We start from the raw sequence: 13,779 nt of genomic DNA, 5'->3' as shown, positions 1-13,779 counted from the left end.
CTGTGGGAAGCCAATAGAAAGATTCTTTTAAATTATTGAGATTTCCATTTATTTCACTGTCTCGTTAGTGTCAAGAATATTCACTATGGTTGCTATAAATTCAGGGGTAAATAGAAGGAAAAATCCTTATGGAAAGACAGAAAGTGGAATACGTCCAATAAATGAGGTCATTAGTTGTACATGTTACTCTGAAACAAAGACGTTAAAATAAATAAGGTGTAAGTATTGCAAGTTAGTCCCTGATGCCCTAACACGATACCTATAACTCTATCCCTTCTTATTTTCAGTACTTTCCATGTTTATTTCTTCGCTGATTCTGCGAAGAATCTCCTTATTTCGTATCTTATCAGTGTATGAGTCGACTGTAACACCACATCTCTAAAGGTTCGATTCTTTTCCGGTTCCTACACAGTCCATAGCCCACTATCGTACAATGATGTGAGCCAAACGTATAGGTTCTCAGAAATTACTTTCTCAAAATAAGGCCTATGTTTGATACCAGCATATGTCTTTTGGCCACGAATGCCCACTTTGCCTGTCTGTGCTTGTCTGCTTTTCGTGTACTTCTTGTTATTTTACTTCCAAGGCAGCATAATTCCTTAACTTCGTATATTCTGTGGTTACGAATTTTGGTGTTAAGTTTTTCGCTGATCTCATTTCCGCTACTCCTCGAAATCTCGTTGCGGGTTTGGTTGGTTCAAATGGCTCTGAACACTATGGGACTCAACATCTGAGGTCATCAGTTTCATAGAACTTAGAACTACTTAAACCTAACTAACCTAAGGACATCACACAGATCCATGCCCGAGGCAGGATTCGAACCTGCGACCGTAGCAGTCGCGCCGTTCCAGACTGAAGCGCCTAGAACCGCTCGGCCACCACGGCCGGCCGTTGCGGGTTTAAATAAACCATTACTGAAGCAGAAAATTATTATTACTGGTATATACTGTAATCGGTCATAGCACTTTAAAAACAGTACACTGTGGACAAAGCGTTTTAAAAGTAGTGATGTGATTAAATTAAAATTAGTAGCGTTGCCAGCGCAAGAAAGAGACAGGACTGTACCGTTTCTGCTATGAGACTGTATCCCGTGCACGAAAGACCGAGCACTATGCCTAATGCTGCTGCACTTTCACTGCCATATGAGGAAGCATCCGGAAAGGTAAGGGAACAGGGGAGTCGGAGAACAACGGGTTCATGCTGCTATATTGGATTTCCTGACGCTGCTAGGCGGGCACGACGTCGATGCAGACTTGGCAAAATAACCTCCTCCGCTCGTGGAGGGAGCGTTCCCGGACAAGAAATTGCCCGCGATGCGAACATCCCCTCAGAAGAGCCAATAGGCGCCGGTAGCGGGGCAGGCAAACAGGGTGCGGTGCTATACGCGGATCGCGAGGGTGGATGCCGAAGAGACAGGTGCAAAAAAATACGCGAGGGAGTAGCGGAGCTTTGCCGGCGACGAGTGGAGGGAAGCGGCGGGCACGTGCTGATTCCCCCACTGTGGAAGAAAGCGGCAGAGCGCTTTGAGGAGTCGCTGCTAGGGGAGCGGCCCACGCCTTTAGGGCTCCCCAGGCTCTGCTCGCGTTCTAACAGCTCTGAAACAAGACCGACAACATTCAGGTGCCCTTTCTTCCAGTACTGATCTACTGGAATTGCTTTTGGTCCTTAGAGATGCGTACCATATTGAGGAGATCCTTTAGGCAAAGGAGCAAAAATTTATAATACTTTTTTACGAGGTATTTTCATTTTTAACTATCACCTCGAAAAAATAAAGTTACTCAATTAATTTTTTGTTTGTTTGTATGCTCATGAAAATAGTGGTGGCAAACAATGAAATACCGCGTACCGTAACTTGCCAACGGAGCAACCTCTCATGACGTGTTACCGAGTTGTGATCTGGGTATTTGTGTTTACACTATTACTACAGACATAGACGTGCAATCAAAACGCTGGAGCGTAGTAATCAGTCGTCCTTTCTTTTCAGGCTTTATTAAAGCAAATCTAGATTTCGGCTAGTAACTAGCCAATATCAGTGCTGATATAGTAGTCTAGAAGGAATGTGACAGGAGCCCGAGCAACAGGGGCCTGACGTATTAGGACATGTATTAAAGCTCTCAAATACTGCACTGATAATGGCTACTTAATAGCCGAAATCAAAATTTGTTTTAATAAAGTCTGACAGGAACGGATGACTGAACGCTGCGCTCCATAATTTTGAAACTCATATCATAGTCGTTGAGTGGATTCCACACTGGTAATTGAAGGTAACTTGATGCACATGCATTGGATTGGATTGGATTGAATTGTTTGGGGGAGGAGACCAGACAGCGAGGTCATCGGTCTCATCAGATTAGGGAAGGACGGGGATGGAAGTCGGCCGTGCCCTTTCACAGGAACCATTCCGGCATTTGCCTGGAGCGATTTAGGGATGGCCGGACGCGGGATTGAACCGTCATCCTCCCGAATGCGAGTCCAGTGTGCTAGCCACTGCGCCACCTAGGTCGGTACACATGCATTATGTAAAACAATAACTAGGATTAAATTCAATTTAATGCTACTGCTGTAATAATAATTCAGCCAGCACATCTGCTTTTTTTGTATTTTGTTTACTGCTACGAGTTTCAAGCGATGGATCATTTTCAAGCGCTGTCTAAATACAATAAAGCTATTACCAGCATGTACGACAGCTGTCCCGAAAGTAAGGTCCTGTCGTTGTTGTTTTTGTTGTTGTTGTTGTTGTGGTCTTAAGTCCAGAGATCGGTTTCATGCAGCTCTCCATGCTACTCTATCCTGCACAAGCCGCTTCGTCTCCGAACAACCACTGCAACCTACATTCCTCCAATACTTGATGATTCAGAACGTGTCCTACCAACCGATTCCTTCTTCTAGTGAAGCTGTACCACAAATTCATCTTCTCCCCAATTCTGTTCAGTACCTCCTCATTAGTTACGTGGTCTACCCATCTAATCTTCAGCATTCTACTGTAGTACCACATTTCGAAAGTTTCTATTCTCTTCTTGTCTACACTGTTTATAGTCCATGTTAGACTTCCATACACGGCTACACTCCATACAAATCCTTTCAGAAGAGACTTCCTGACACTCAAACTATACTCGATGTTAATATATTTCCTTTCTTCAGAAATGCTTTCCTTTCCATAGCCACTCTTCATTTTATATACTTCTACTTCGATCATCATCAGTTATTTTGCTCCAAAAGTAGCAGAACTTATCTTCTACTTTGTGTCTCTCATTTTCTTCTTTAATTCCCTCAGCCTTACCTGATTTAATTCGACTACAACCCCCGACCCTCGTTTTGTTCATGTTGATCCGCATATTATATCCTCCTTTGAAGACACTGTCCGTTCCGTTCAGCTGCTCTTCGATGTCCTTCGGTGTCTCTGACAGAATTACAATATCGTCGGCAAACCTCGAAGTTTTTGTTTCTTCTCCATGGATTTTAATTCCTACTCCTAATTTTTCTTATGATTCCTAAATTGCCTGCTCAACATATAGATTGAATAACATCGGGCTAGGTTACAACTCTGTCTCACTCCCTTCCCAATCACTGCTTCCCTTTCATGCCCCTCGAATCATAACAGCCATCTGGCTTCTGCACAAATTGTAAAAAGCCTTTCGCTCCCTTTGTTTGACCCCTGCCACCTTTAGAGTTTGAAAGAGAGTATTCCAGTCAACAATTTCAAAAGCTTTCTCTAAGTCTAAAAATGCCATAAACGTAGGTTTACCTTTCCTTAACCTATCTTTTTAAGATAAGTCGTAGGGTCACTAGGTGGTCCAGTGAGGTCCTATCAGACGGGAAGTGGAAACCACAGTGAAAATAAAAATGTTTTATTTGCAACAGTTTGCTGCACCTTCCACCGACGTATCTACATTGTCGCCGCTATGATTCAGGCTTTTGTCGTAGCGTTGTACCAACTTTCCAATAACCTCGTCATAGAAGGAAGCCGCCTGTGCTTTCCGCCACTTCTCTACGCTGGTCTGCAGTTCCTTGTACAGGCCGAAATGTTGTCTTTATAGCCAGCGGTTCATGTGAGCGGAGATAAAACTCAGCGGCAGCCAATTACGGTCTGTATTGTGGGTGATCAGACACTTCCCATCGAAAACTATGCAGCAGCGTCCCCATTGATCCTTCAGTGTGCGGCAGAGAACTGTTACGAAGAAGAAAATACGTGACAGGTACGTTATGTGGTGTTCCATGAAATCAGGCGAAACCTCTCAGCGGGCACCCATACTAGGCGGGAGACAGTACTTTATAGGCTTTTTTATGTTCTCAATGCGTGCTCATAACTGAAAACAGCTACGTGACGTGATCGGCAGGCATACTAGAGGCACTTCCCAGCACATTACTGAAAAGCTTCATCGGATTTTCACCGTCATTTCGCGAACTATCGCACCTTACTCTCAGAATAGCTCGTGTATACAGTAAAAATATGCTGCCTGTAATTATACAGCAGGTCGTACATTGTGCGACTTCGTATGTGCCCGCATCTCGTGGTCGTGCGGTAGCGTTCCCGCTTCCCACGCCCGGGTTCCCGGGTTCGATTCCCGGCGGGGTCAGGGATTTTCTCTGCCTCGTAATGGCTGGGTGTTGTGTGCTGTCCTTAGGTTAGTTAGGTTTAAGTAGTTCTAAGTTCTAGGGGACTGATGACCATAGATGTTAAGTCCCATAGTGCCCAGAGCCATTTGAGCCATTTGAACTTCGTGTGTTATGTCATACAAATTTAGTTTTATTACTAGTACATTCTTTTTGTTGAAAGTTTTACAAAAGGATAACTAAAAGAAAATAACAAGTAATAAAATGTACATATACTATAAGTACTATGCATATATACAATTTTATTTAAACTTGAGTAAACATTTCTCGGTGTACATGCCGCGTCAAATCAGGATAAATATCCAAGCTTTCGACCACTACCTCCATGGTCGTCGTCAGGGCTAAAACTGACTGTCGTGAACTAGCGAGGTTCCCACTTTTATATGCAAAGGACGGCTTCTTATTGGCTGGAATACGTCAGCGATATGGCGCGTAGCGAAGTGGTGCCCTCTACTTCCATAGACGTAGTTGCTATCCCGCGTTGCTTGCAGCGCCATCCCTTAAATCGGGAGGTAAAGTGCGAGAAGTTTTTCTCTGCGATTTTTCTTTATCCAGTGCACTCTTCCAAGTGTTGCTAAGTGCATAGCCATTGTCTCTATTAAAGTTATTAGCGCTAAGTCTAGTTTCGACTGCTTCCCGGATCACAGAGTCCCAGTAATTCGATGTGTGGGCTATTACTCTGGTTCCTTCAAATAAAATCTTATGCTTGTTAAGCAGGCTATGTTCAGCCACCGCTGATTTTTCCAAATACCTGTATTTCAGGTGTAGTTGGTGCTCGATGCTGCGGTCGGCAACGGTTCTTACAGACTGGCTCACGTAATTCTTGCCGCATTCGCAAGGAATAGTATAAATTCCCGGCACTCTTAAGCCGAGACTATCTTTGACTGGTCTCAACATTTCCTTAATTTTCCTAGGTGGTCGGAAAACTGGTTTTATTCCTTGCCTCTTCAGGACTCTGGCTATCTTGCACGTTGTAGCACCGCAAAAAGGAAGCCGCGCTATGTGTTGGTCCTCTTCTTGTATGTGGCCGGCATCGTGTCTTACTTTCTTGGACAATACTGATTTAATTTCAGCGGCAGAATAACCATTCCTCTTGAAAACAGTCGTCAAATGGTTGATCTCGGGACCGAGGTGGTCCTTGTCGGAAATAGTCCTGGCTCTGTGTACTAAAGTATTCAGCATAGCTCTCTTCTGAGACGGATGATGGAAGCTATGGCTATGCAGATATAAGTCTGTATGGGTTGGCTTCCTGTACACAGAATGACCCAGTCGTCCATCCGGCTTTCGCTCTACCAACACATCTAAAAAGGGTAACTTTAGTACACAGAGCCAGGACTATTTCCGACAAGGACCACCTCGGTCCCGAGATCAACCATTTGACGACTGTTTTCAAGAGGAATGGTTATTCTGCCGCTGAAATTAAATCAGTATTGTCCAAGAAAGTAAGACACGATGCCGGCCACATACAAGAAGAGGACCAACACATAGCGCGGCTTCCTTTTTGCGGTGCTACAACGAGCAAGATAGTCAGAGTCCTGAAGAGGCAAGGAATAAAACCAGTTTTCCGACCACCTAGGAAAATTAAGGAAATGTTGAGACCAGTCAAAGATAGTCTCGGCTTAAGAGTGCCGGGAATTTATACTATTCCTTGCGAATGCGGCAAGAATTACGTGGGCCAGTCTGTAAGAACCGTTGCCGACCGCTGCATCGAGCACCAACGCCACCTGAAATACAGGTATTTGGAAAAATCAGCGGTGGCTGAACATAGCCTGCTTAACAAGCATAAGATTTTATTTGAAGGAACCAGAGTAATAGCCCACACATCGAATTACTGGGACTCTGTGATCCGGGAAGCAGTCGAAACTAGACTTAGCGCTAATAACTTTAATAGAGACAATGGCTATGCACTTAGCAACACTTGGAAGAGTGCACTGGATAAAGAAAAATCGCAGAGAAAAACTTCTCGCACTTTACCTCCCGATTTAAGGGATGGCGCTGCAAGCAACGCGGGATAGCAACTACATCTATGGAAGTAGAGGGCACCACTTCGCTACGCGCCATATCGCTGACGTATTCCAGCCAATAAGAAGCCGTCCTTTGCATATAAAAGTGGGAACCTCGCTAGTTCACGACAGTCAGTTTTAGCCCTGACGACGACCATGGAGGTAGTGGTCGAAAGCTTGGATATTTATCCTGATTTGACGCGGCATGTACACCGAGAAATGTTTACTCAGGAAATACGTCGCGAAAGACTTCGTAGCCATATTTATTTAAACTTGTTGATAACTTAGGAAATGAAAGTAAATAAGATATATGTGGATGTATTTTAAATTAAAATTAAAGCTGTATTTAATGGAAGAAACAAGAGAGAGCAATTTGACTAATACGTGATGCAACAATTCTTTTCTTCATACATTCTGCATGTATGGTTACATGTGTTACATACGTTGCCTTGACAGTGGTAATACTTAGTTTAATGTATTGATTAGTTAGCTTATAACGTGTTTCCGAACTTGACGTAACAGCGGAGATCGCGAGTTGATTTAAAATGTCATAGTCAGCTGCATCAGGTGCGAGGGCTCGGTAAAACTTCCAGTCAGTCACACCTGATGCAGCGAAAGAAGAAGAAATGTCACATCTTCAGATAGTGTTACATGCTATGAAATGGTATAACAACAGTTACATAGAGAATTACATTTTCATACTGATTCGATTTAGTGGTAGAACCCTCGCTTACTTTTGTTATGTTTGTATGTTTACCTTGTCTTCATTTCCTGTGTGTTTTATAGCGTCTGATTTTGTGTCTGTGTTTGTTTCTGTACTGCTGATCTGCCCCATGTGGAGTCTGTCGTATTCTACCGTATGGTCTCTCCTGTTTGTATGCCGCATAAAATGCTTGCAATACTTCGTCGGAGATGTTATTTATAGACTACTAGTCACCTTGTCTGCGTATTAACTGTCCTATTTCGTCGTTACCTAAACTCGGTCTTATGTGACCTAGAGCATCACAGATGAGCACTACGTGTTCAGGTGTGCCATACCATAGGGACAAGTATGAAATTTTTAGGCCAAACCTGTGGGGATGCACAGGATACAGGCCACGGCCCGTGAGAGAGTGCACCATGCCGCATGCTGGATTTATGTACTTCAAATTCATCAGCTCTTGTATACAGGTGAAGAAAGAGTAGAGTCGTCTTTCCTTATCAGTTGCGTCCCATTCTGTCTGCCATGTATCGATTATCCAGTTGTTGATTTCCGTTTGTGGGTTATGTCTTGTCCAGTTATTTCTCTCATTTTCCCACGTCTTGCCCCTCTTCTGCTCTGTGGCGAACTGAAATGTCTATAGGGAAAACTCCCAGGACCACGCACAGTGCCTTAATCGCGGTAGTGCCGAAAGCCCCTGAGATTCCGAGTACAACATGCCTTGGCGCTTATTGAGTGAAACAGTAACGAAACGCCCTGCTCTTCTCTGGATCTTCTCTATTTCCTTCATCAGTCCTGTCTCGTACAGATCCCAGGCTGACGAGAAATTATCGAGTATTGATCGAGCGAGGGCTTTGTAAGCTAGCCCCTTCATGGGTGGGCTACATTTCTTGACGATTCTTCTAACGTATCTCAGTCCAGCATCTGCCTTACTTTTATGTGGTCATTCCACTTTAAGCAGCTCCGTCGACAAAACCATATTTGTTTTAGTGACGTAATTGCTTCCAGTGATTATTGTGCAGTCTTGTAGTCTTACAGTAACGGCTGTTTCTGTCTAGTCATTCGCAATACGTTACATTTGCGTGTGGTGAGGATCAATCGCAACTCCCTGAACCAAGGGCCAATCCTCTGTAGATATTCCCGCACGTACTCTTCGCTGTATATGGTATCCAGCGACGAGGGAGCGTTCCGGCCACACTCGCACAACCCCATATCCGCCTGTCGCAGGTGGAGCTGGCGCGCCAGCACGGCTACGCGGCCGAGGAGCACCGCGCGGTGACGGCGGACGGCCACGTGCTGGCGCTGCACCGCATCCTGCCGCGCCAGTCCGCTGGCGCCACTGCCGCCCCCGTCGTCCTGCTGCAGCACGGGGTGCTCGCCAGTTCGCTGGACTGGGTCATCGCCGGACCGGACACCGGCCTGGGTGAGTTAACGCAGCCCCTTCCCTTCTTTACCTTCCTCCCAAACGGGTCGAAAAGGGCAACAGTTCACGCGGAATGTAATCCATTTTAAGTGTCTTAACACAATGAACAGCCAAAGAAACTTGTGCACCTACCTAATATCGTGTAAGGCCCCCGCGAGCACATAGAGTTGCCGCAACACGACGTGGCATGGACTCGACTAGTGTCTGAAGTAGTGCTAGAGGGAATTGACACCATGAATCCTGCAAGGCTGTCCATAAATCCGTAAGAGCACGAGGAGGTGGAGATCTCTTTTGAATAGCACGCTGCAAGGCATCCTGTTGTTGTGGTCTTCAGTCTTGAGACTGGTTTGATGCAGCTCTCCATGCTACTCTATTCTCTGCAAGCTTCTTCATCTCCCAGTACTTACTGCAACCTACATCCTTTTGAATCTGCTTAGTGTATTCATCTCTTGGTCTCCCTCTACGATTTTTACCATCCACGCTGCCCTCCAATGCTAAATTGGTGATCCCTTGATGCCTCAGAACATGTACTACCAACAGGTCCCTTCTTCTTGTCAAGTTGTGCCACAAATTCCTCTTCTCCCCAATTCTATTCAATACCTTCTCATTAGTGATTTACCCATCTAATCTTCAACATTCTTCTGTAGCACCACATTTCGAAAGCTTCTACTCTCTTCCTGACCAACCTATTTATCGTCAATGTTTCACTTCCATACATGGCTACAGTCCATACGAATACTTTCAGAAACGACTTGCTGACACTTAAATCTATACTTAATGTTAACAAATTTCTCTTCTTCAGAAAAGCTTTCCTTGCCATTATCAGTCTACATTTTATATCCTCTCTACTTCGATCATCATCAGTTATTTTGCTCCCCAAATAGAAAAACTCCTTTACTACTTTAAGTGTCTCATTTCCTAATATAATTCCCTCAGCATCACCCGACTTGATTCGATTACATTCCATTATCCTCGTTTTGCTTTATTTGATGTTCATCTTATATCCTCCTTTCAAGACACTGTCCATTCCGTTCAACTGTTCTTCCAAGTCCTTTGCTGTCTCTGACAGAATTACAATGTCATCGGCGAACCATAAAGTTTTTATTTCTTCTCCATGGATTTTAATACCTAATCCGAATTTTTATTTTTGTTTCCTTTACTGCTTGCTCAATATACAGATTGAATAACATCGGGGAGAGGCTACAACCCTGTCTCACTCCCTTCCCAACCGCAGCTTCCCTTTCATGCCCCTCGACTCTTATAACTGCCCTCTGGGTTCCGTACAAATTGTAAATAGCCTTCCGCTCTCTGTATTTTATCCCTACCACTTTCAGAATTTGAAAGAGATTATTCCAGTCAACATTGTCAAAAGCTTTCTCTAAGTCTACAAATGCTAGAAACGTAGGTTTGCCTTTCCTTCATCTTTCTTCTAAGATAAGGCGTAAGGCCAGTATTGCCTCACGTGTTCCAACATTTCTACAGAATCCAAACTGATCTTCCCCGAGGTCGCCTTATACCAATTTTTCCATTCATCTGTAAAGAATTCGTGTTAGTATTCTGCAGCTGTGACTTATTAAACTGATAGTTCGGTAATTTTCACATCTGTCAACGCCTGCTTTCTTTTGGATTGGAATTATTATATTCTTCTTGAAGTCTGAGGGTATTTCGCCTGTCTCATACATTTTGCTCACCAGATGGCAGAGTTTTGTCAGGACTGGCTCTCCCAAGGCCGTCAGTAGTTCCAGTGGAATGTTGTCTACTCCTGGGGCCTTGTTTCGACTTAGGTCTTTCAGTGCTCCTTCAAACTCTTCACGCAGTATCTCCCATTTCATCTTCATTTACATCCTCTTCCATTTCCATAACATTGTCCTGAAGTACATCGCCCTTGTATAGACCCGCTATGTACTCCTTCCACCTTTCTGCTTTCCCTTCTTTGCTTAGAACTGGGTTTCCATCTGAGCTCTTGATATTCATACAAGTGGCTCTCTTTTCTCCAAAGGTCTTTTTAATTTTCCTGTAAGCAGTATCTAACTTACCCCTAGTGAGATAAGCCTCTACATCAGGGATCCTAGATATGCTTAATAATGTTCATGTCTGGGGACTTTCGTGTCCAGTGGCAGTGTTCATGGAGCCACTCTGTAGCAATTCCGGACGTGTGGGTTGTCGCATTGTCCTGCTGGAATTGTCCAAGTCCGTTGCAATGCACAATTGACATGAATGGAAACACGTAATCAGACAGGATGCTTACGTACGTGTCAGCTGTCAGAGTCGTATCTAGACATATCAGGGGTCCCAGATCACTCCAACTTCGCACGCCTCACGCCATTAGAGTCTCCACCAGCTTCAACAGTCTCCTGCTGACATGCAGAGTCCATGGATTTATGAGGTTGTCTCCATACCTGTACACGTCCATCTGCTCGATACAATTTGAAACGAGACTCGTCCGACAAGGCAACATGTTTCCAGTCATCAACTGTCCAATGCCAGTGTTCACGGGCCCAGGCGAGACGTAATGATATGTGTCGTGCAGTCATCAAGTGTGCTAGAGTGATCCTTTGGCTCCAAAAGCCCGTGTCGTTGATGTTTCTTTGAATGGTTCGCACACTGACACTTGTTGATGGCCCAGCATTGAAATCTGCATCAACTCGTGGAGGGGTTGCACTTCTGTCACGTTGAACGATTCTCTTAAGCCGTCGTTCTTGCAGGATCCTTTTCTGGCCGCAGCGATGTCGGAGATTTGATGTTTTACCGGATTCCTGATATTCATGGTGCCCTCGTGTAATGTTCGTACGGGAAAATCCCGATTTCATCGCTACTTCCGAGATGCTGTGTCACATTGCTCGTGCGCTGACGATAACACCACATTCAAACTCACTTAAATCTTGATAACCTGCCATTGTAGCAGCAATAACCGAGCTAAGAACTGCGCCAGACACTTGTTGTCTTGAAACTTCCCGGCAGATTAAAACTGTGTGCCGGACCGAGACTCGAACTCGGGACCTTTGCCTTTCGCGGGCAAGTGCTCTATCAACTGAGCTACCCAAGCACGACTCACACCCCCTCCTCACAGCTTTATTTCCGCCAGTACCTCGTCTCCTACCTTCCAAACATCACAGAAGCTCTCCTGCGAACCTTGCAGAACTAGCACTCATCGAAGAAAGGTTATTGCGGAGACATGGAATAGCCACAGCCTCGGAGATGTTTCTAGAATGAAATTTTCACTCTACAGCGGAGTGTGCGCTGATATGAAACTTCCTGGCAGATTAAAACTGTGTGCCTGACCGAGACTCGAACTCGGGAGGTACTGGTGGAATTAAAGCTGTGAGGACGGCGAGTGAGTCGTGCTTGGGTAGCTCAGTTGGTACAGCACTTGCCGGCGAAAGGCAAAGGTCCAGAGTTCGAATCTCGGTCCGGCACACAGTTTTAATCTGCTAGGAAGTTTCATATCAGCGCACACTACGCTGTAGAGTGAAAATTTCATTCTACTTGTTGTCTTATATAAGCGTTGCAGACCGCAGTGCCAAATTCTGCCTGTTTACATATAGCTGTATTTGAATATGCAAACCTAAACCAGTTTCTTTGGCGCTTCAGTGTGTGATTTAATTTAAATGTGCAGTTGCGAGCGGCTAGGAATGGGAAGGGAACCAGTTTCTACTGCCTCAGAGATTGGAATAGAAAACAACTAAAGTCTTATGTCACTATTGGCTGCGAGATATCAAAGAGAAGTTCAGCTGGCTAACTAAATGTTTTCTTACCCTTCGCGCACGTTTGCACCTTTCCTTCGCAAAATGTGAGAGTTGCATGTTGAAGCGTATGTGATAAGTATAGTAGTTGAGTGAAATGGGTGTGTGTGTAGTGTAGTATCTGTTTGTGTCGGATGATGATGTGAAGAGGGACTGTATCAAACCCGGTGCTGGCTCGTAGCCTACTCCTCTCGAATAGAAACAAAAGATGTCGCCGAGCTTAACGTCCCCATCCAACGGACGGATCACCATCGACAGTTTCATGATACCTTCACTCCATGACTCAGTGCGGAGGGGTTTGGAATTTAATTAAAGGCACAAGCGTAAAATCTGTTGATGAGGAAATTTACGCCGCCATCCTTCCGCCCGTTTCCGTAAAGGCAAAATGTAAACCAGCCAACAGCGCGCGGCGTACAGAAGCGGTTACTTAGCCAAGTACAGTTCACGACCGACGTTGCATTTACGTCGGTGATGTATCGAGAACTGGTTTATTCAACTAGACAAGGCCGTCGGCTGGGATACGAGTAAGTAAATTTTTATCTCTTTATCGTGGTTACTACATTATGTATTAAACCAATAGCGAAAAGTGACGCTACTGAGAGAACACAATGGAATCAAAAACTTTGCAGTACAACTGGTTCCACAAAGTAGCTGTTGGCGAGATAACTTTGGATGCGTGTTTGCGAGCCGTCGCCGAATTCACTGTGAAATGTTGATCTATGTAGTACAAACATACTTGAAGCAGGAGCTTTTTAATTCACTTTCCATCCAATAGGGCTCAAATGTCTGCCACTGGATAGGAACGTGGTTCACACACGAGGGGAACTGACAAATTTTACTGCTGATTTGAGACTGCATCTAAGGCTCCAGTATGGTCCACGGCCTATAAAGGCATAGAGTTCCGCGTTCTGGCCGTAGAGGGACTAGTCGGTCTAGCCGACCATGTCCTCCTTTGCCAGTGGCGTCATAGAATGCGCCATATGGTCAGCACACTGCTCTCTCGACCGTTGCCGCGTTTCGTGACCTCGAAATAGCGACTACTTTTGGAAATAGTTCATCATTTGACCTCCACCAGTCCTCCCACCGAGGAAAAATGCCTGGTAGTGCCGGAAATCGAACCCGTGTCCCCCACTTGGCAGTCAGACGCGCTGACCATGCATGTACGGAGGCGTACTTAAAGATGAGCTAACATCAATCTACACAATTTCTCTGAGGCGGTGCTGAGATCGCTGGAAAACTAAGTCTGAAACAATTCGTCACCCACTGCAGAGACGAGTTCAGTAGCACTGTTTCGAA

General features: G+C 44.9%; 1 protein-coding gene across 1 annotated transcript in view; it reads left to right on the top strand.

Annotated features, from left to right (window-relative positions):
• The first annotated feature begins 1,111 nt into the window (after nt 1-1,111).
• The window catches only part of LOC124803167 (lipase 3-like), a 171,323-nt gene continuing 158,655 nt past the window's right edge, over nt 1,112-13,779 (top strand). The window contains exons 1-2 of the mRNA XM_047264349.1: nt 1,112-1,162; nt 8,545-8,740. Coding sequence (XP_047120305.1) covers nt 1,112-1,162; nt 8,545-8,740 — 247 coding nt within the window. The remainder of the gene's footprint in view (nt 1,163-8,544; nt 8,741-13,779) is intronic.

Source organism: Schistocerca piceifrons, chromosome 6 (genome assembly GCF_021461385.2).
Source record: "Schistocerca piceifrons isolate TAMUIC-IGC-003096 chromosome 6, iqSchPice1.1, whole genome shotgun sequence".
Taxonomy (NCBI): Eukaryota; Metazoa; Arthropoda; class Insecta; order Orthoptera; family Acrididae; genus Schistocerca; species Schistocerca piceifrons.
This window is presented reverse-complemented; position numbering and strand designations above follow the sequence as displayed.